The sequence below is a fragment of the Pyxicephalus adspersus genome, chromosome 6 (genome assembly GCF_032062135.1).
Source record: "Pyxicephalus adspersus chromosome 6, UCB_Pads_2.0, whole genome shotgun sequence".
Taxonomy (NCBI): Eukaryota; Metazoa; Chordata; class Amphibia; order Anura; family Pyxicephalidae; genus Pyxicephalus; species Pyxicephalus adspersus.
In genome coordinates this window covers 98,659,052-98,665,086 of record NC_092863.1, presented here as the reverse complement: position 1 = coordinate 98,665,086, position 6,035 = coordinate 98,659,052, and the positions used below count along the sequence as shown (strand labels likewise).

The 6,035-nt window shown below is 41.5% G+C and overlaps 1 protein-coding gene across 1 annotated transcript in view; it reads left to right on the top strand.

Annotated features, from left to right (window-relative positions):
* Positions 1 to 1,324, top strand: part of IER3IP1 (immediate early response 3 interacting protein 1) — a 4,179-nt gene extending 2,855 nt beyond the window's left edge. The window contains exon 3 of the mRNA XM_072416719.1: positions 898 to 1,324. Coding sequence (XP_072272820.1) covers positions 898 to 953 — 56 coding nt within the window. The 3' untranslated portion in view covers positions 954 to 1,324. The remainder of the gene's footprint in view (positions 1 to 897) is intronic.
* Positions 1,325 to 6,035: the final 4,711 nt, after the last annotated feature.

Below are 6,035 nucleotides of genomic sequence, written 5' to 3'. Positions count from 1 at the left end.
TCCTCTCTGCCCACGCCCGGCCTCATCGTCTCCTCTCTGCCCACGCCCGGCCTCATCCTCTCCTCTCTGCCCTCACCCGGCCTCATCCTCTCCTCTCTGCCCTCACCCGGCCTCATCCTCTCCTCTCTGCCCTCACTATGCATTTTTTTTTTCTCTACCCACACCCTACCTTATCCTTCCTTGAACTTGAAATTCCTGTATTTATTACTGTAACACTCCTATATATATTTTTTTTACTTGTGTGTTGTAGCAAGGGATACAATCCCCTATGCTTACATCATCTTGGAGAGTCTAAGCACTGCTCTCTAACCCAGGCACTGACCACAGTCCACAGCAATCCGGAATGCACCCTGCACAAAGCTGCAGTTAGCTGCTTTGCCTGAGGAATGTAAGCACCATTGTGAAGAGCAGTGAGGGCGTTAATATCAGTGTTCAACCCGGAATTTTTTTTTAAGCTTGGTGGGAAGAAAGGTGGCAGCCCCTGTACTGTCACCCAACTCACCAGTAACCACCCGGTGGTTACTGAAAGTGCCAGGTGGTGCGCGCCCAGATAAAAGGGACTGACACTGGATATGATGAAGAACCAGCCTGCTAAGTTGTGTTTGAGAATAACAGTCTGACTTGTTAACATGCTGCAGGGTATGGCACAGGGTATGTAAGCATTCATGCCACAAAAGCCTATATTGTAAATGCAGAAATATATACAGAAGGGTCAATTGTATGTAAATAGTTTGTATTTAGAGATTTACACAGCTTGAAAATGGAGATTCTGGAAAAACTTAGTGCAGCAGTCAAAAAGGATTTATTCCCATGCTGGGGAAAATATGCTGTATAGTTCTATATTATAAATATATTTATATTTTTAACCCTTTTGTTTTCCTTTCTCTCTCTTTGCAGTTCCACTCATAATTGTGAACTCGGTAACGATTGTGCTCCTTCTATTGTTCGGCTGAAAATATACTAAGCAGAAATTGGGAAAGAAACATGACCAACACACCAACTGGACCGAATGATCGTTTACTGTATACGAAGACCGAGAAGGAGACAACAGACTGACTTTTGATAAAGCCCCACTGCAGGTTATCTACACTTGTGGAGAGCGAACCTCTATGGCTACTCACCAATGGCCTCCTCACCTCACACAGACATTTCCCACTGCAAGGACTTTTACCTGATGGATACATTGACCCTAAGAAACAATTCTTTTTATTGTAGAGTGTTTACATGAGATTCTCTACAAAGATGTGGATCCAAGCATTCATGTTAGGAGCTCCCTAAGATCTTCGGTACATTAAATAAACCATTGAACCCACACGTAACAATATCAATGCCTCTTTTAGCATTTCTACAAACAGGGAACCCTTTATCCAGATTTCCAATACACAGTGTTGCATTCACAGACATGAAAGTCAAATGTCCCTTTGAAGTAAGACTTCATCATGCGAAAGGTGTAGTGGTATTAGGTCCCAGCCAAGTCCCCTTCCCTTTTTCATGTCCATGTCACTGCTGCAGAGCTCACATTGCCACTACACACGTGTGGGAATAGTTTACAAGCTGTCATCCTGCCCACACAAGGCAGGGACAGACATTTCTACATCTGCAGCAGCCTATTCTTTATATGACATTGACCTGAGAGATATATTTTGAAAGTGTAAGTCCTGTGATCTTTATAGAAGTGTCTGTATCAGTTTACTATAAAATCTGCGTCTTCTGATATAAGGAAACATTACAAGACTGTATTTTATGACTAAGCGGTGTTCCTTATTTTACAAAATTCTTCTTAACAAAAGGTTCAGTTCATAATTATAAATGAAGTGTGGAATTGTTATTTTTGCAACTATTTGCTACCTAACTTGCAGGCATTTTGGATTAGGAATAGTCAGTGAGATGCAAAAATGTACTTGTATGCAAAACTTAATTTTGAGCCATTTAGATGCTGAAGCTACAGTTTGATTGGCCCATTGTCAAGGAAGTGCCATTTGGATGCACAAGTACATTTTTGCATCTTATTGGGCATTTCTACCTAGGTCTACAGGGGGTAATTTTTTTTCTTTTAAGATTTTTTGTATTTTAGAGAGCACAGTGGCCCAGTGGTTAGCACTCTGGCCTTTGCAGCGCTAGGTCCCAGGTTCGAATCCCAGCCAGGTCACTATCTGCAAGGAGTTTGCAGATTGTCCCCAAATCTGTGTGGGTTTCCTCCGTGTACTCCGGTTTTCTCCCACATTCCAAAAACATGCAGTTAGGTTAATTGACTTCCACCCACGATTGACCTTAGACTGTATTAAAGACTAATGACTATGGTAGGGACATTAGATTGTGAACTCCTTTGAGGGACAGCTAGTGACATGACTGGACTTTGTACAGCGCTGCGTAATATGATGGCACCATATAAATATTGAGTAATAATAATAGAGATTGTGCCCAAAAAGTGCAAGCATAAAGCAAAGCGTCAATATCAAAAGTTGCCTGCTGTTGATATTTTCCTCATTAATGATCTAACATGCATTTTTCTGCACTCAGTGTGTAGTTCTTAGTCAAAGCAGATTTACTGTACTGTAGGCACCCCATTACACATTCAGAGGAAAAAAAATCACTATTAGTACACAACACAAAAAACTGAAGGAAAGTCCAAAAATATGGTGGTGGGAGTCAATGACATATTTATATGTATAATATCTCCATCCCTTGGCTTCCACCTGCAGCACCTAGACAATGCCATCCTTCTGATATCTTTGAGAACAGACAGGAAGATGATCCTGCACAGTACTATGGTGTCTTACTGCGATATTCAGCCTACTTAGTGTATTTTGCTGGCAGAAGAATGATATCAATCCCTGCGCTGAAGACGTCAGGAAATATTATCTAACCACTCTCCTTTTTTTGTACTTTCACGCAGTGTCAAGGGAAAGAATAGAGAGCCGTTGGGCTCTTCCTAAAATGTGCAGTTGTGTTTATAGCTAGGCATACAAGTGTAATTGCACACAGAAAGACACAGATGGGTCCTAATAAAGGATATGTTATGGTTTAATAAACTGGGAGGTCACATTTGATGCTGTGTGATAATACTGGTGAATCCCCCAACAGCCTGGCATATTGTATAAACTGAAATAGGGAAAATGCTCAGAGTAGAGTTTTTTGGGAGAAGATACATCCATGCAAGATACATGAGTGCCGACCTCATTTCTTACTTAAAGGGAGCTGAGTGCTGGGGGTGATGTAATGTATGTGTGTGTCCTATTTAGTGTACAGCACTGCATAATATGTTTATTAATAATAATGTGTCAGTTTCCAAGGGAGACACTGCTGGGCCTGGAAGAAGCGGTAAGGAACAGAATAGTAAATGATGACCGGTATTGGTAATTGTGCCAAATGTGCAAAAAGTACATTTATTAGCAAAATAAATAAAACCAAGACCCCTTACAAGGAGAGGGATATATGAGAGCAGGTAAACCGCCAGGCATTCAGGGTGATGGAAGCAAGAAACATGGGCAGGTGTAAGGATATGAGCAAAGGCTGAATTGTGAGAACTTAGATGAGCGAGTCACTGCGTCTTCCAAATGGCAGGACTTGTGGGGTGTTTCTGGTATGCAGTGTTCAGTACCCACAAAAGCGATCCAAGGAAAGACAGTGAGCCAGGGACAGGGCCATGGGTGTCCAAGGCTCATTGATACATATGTCAGGGAAAGGCTAGCCTGGTTAGATTCCACATGAAAGCTGCTGGAGCACGAATTCCTGACCAGTGTCTGTGCTGACCACTTCCCAGCACTAAAATTGCCTACAGTGGGCACAGAGCCACTGATTTTTCCTAGACTGGAGCAGATTGACTATCATGGGTGAACCTGGGTGATCCAGCTAACATGGAATGGATTTTTAAAAAATAAAAATCATCTACTATTAGCAAACTTTTTCTGTCCATGACTAAATCCGTTCCAGGTTTGCTGGATCACTCAGGTTCCCCATGATATTCCACTCTCTCCAGTCTAAGAGACCTATAATTCCGAGCAAAAGATTCATCAGAGCAGGCCACTTCTCTCCATTACCATCGCCTGATTTATTAACCTCCCTGGCAGTCTAATTATGTCAGTGTGGCTCGGGGTAATAAAAAAAAAAAAAGCTGAAAACAGTAACACTCTGGGTATCTAAAAACATAAAAAAAAAAACACCTGGTCTTATAGGCGTCCTCTGGTGTCCTGCATGTCAGATCCTATCCTCGGGGCGGGTCCTCTTTTTCCGATCTTCAGTCAGCGAGTGCACTGACGTTCCCCGGGAGTTCCCGGTGACGTTGGTGCGTGCCGGATGAGCGGCGGGAAATTCAAATAATTTTGTATTGGATTTAATTCAAAATTACTTTATTGAATCCAATACAAAGGAATCAATATATTATATATATATATTATACATGCTACTGTACAGTTATATTACTGGTTTCTGTATTTTTATGCACCTTTGTTTAAACAGTTTTTTTATTTAAAGTTTATTATTAAATTTAATAAATATTGGACATATTACGGTGAGTTATGCATATGAATTATCGGCCTACAATGTAAAATAAATTTCCATGCAAAACAATTTACCTCTTTGGCATAAAAATACTGACATAATTAGACTGCCAGGGAGGTTAATAAATCAGGCGATGGTAATGGAGAGAAGTGGCCTGCTCTGATGAATCTTTTCTGTTAGATGTTTTGAATGGCAGGGTACATCATTTACCTGGAGAAGAGATAGGAAGAAGGGAGGCAGTGTGATTTAAAGGATTTGTTGCCAGAATCTTGGTACCAGAAAACCAAAGGACACCTTCAGACAGTGCTCAACCCAGAAATTTTTTTAGGCCGGGTGGGAAGAAATTGTAGGTGGGTGGCAGCCCCTGTATTGTGCCCAAACTCTTTAGTAAACACTCAAAAACAGCCGGGTGGGTGCTGAAAAGTGACGGGTGGTGCACCCAGCTAAAAGGGGCTGGGGAGAACCCTGCCTTCAGAGGTCTTGTGGAATCCAGGCCTCGGTGGGTCAGAGCTTTTTTGGCAGCACCAGGGGGACCCACACAATATTATGTAGACATTTTTCATGTATTGGTCCCATACTTCACAATATTGCACAATCACAATCCTTGGGATGGGTCCAGATATTCTAATATTATACTTTACATGATTCAATAGAGGATACAGTCAGTGAACTATCAGGATTCTCTAACATTTTCAAAAGGAGAATTTTGTAATACAAATAAACAATTAAGAGATTTGAGTGGCTCATTCTGTCTTTTTTTAAGCTGTACTATCTCTAAAGAGACCCTGTCACCAGACCACCATCAATAATCTTTTCATACCTGTAAAATGCCAAAGACTGGTGCTTGGCACCTCCATATTGGAAGTGATGTCATCAGCCCCAGCAAACACATGTCACACAGTAATATTCCTCATTCACTCCTCTGTCTGATACATTGTGGAGGGGGACAGAGTAGCTGGGCCAGCACAAACTGTAATGACAGACATCCAGAAGCGAATAGGGCTATGATTCTAAAACTGAAATGGAGCTGTGATAGGGAATTGGCTGATAATGAAGGCTTATTAAAAGGAAAAACGCTGCATCCAATACAACTACTTTTGATCCCCTTTGCTGGTGACAGGGTCTCTTTAATATACCTAATACTAAACAGGATTTATATAGCGGCAACATATTATGCAGTGCTGTACATTAAATAGGGGTTGCAAATGACAGAAACAGACAGTGACACAGGAGGAGGAGAGGACCCTGCCCCGAAGAGCTTACAATCTAGGAGATACCTATTGAAATTCAATAGACAGGAATGGAGGGCATCTCTGTGCACCAGCTTTCATATATATGTATAAATATATTATATCTTTTCTAATATATTATGTAGAATAAAACATTGCAAGCATCCATGTCTCGTGGCATTCCTTAGCACTCTTCTTGTGCAGGACAAACAGCTGCCACAGGTCACGTGACGATGACCATGCGTTCCACGCTCACTTCCGTATTCAGTGGAGGCTTGGAACGCATGGTGGCTTAAAATACTTCCT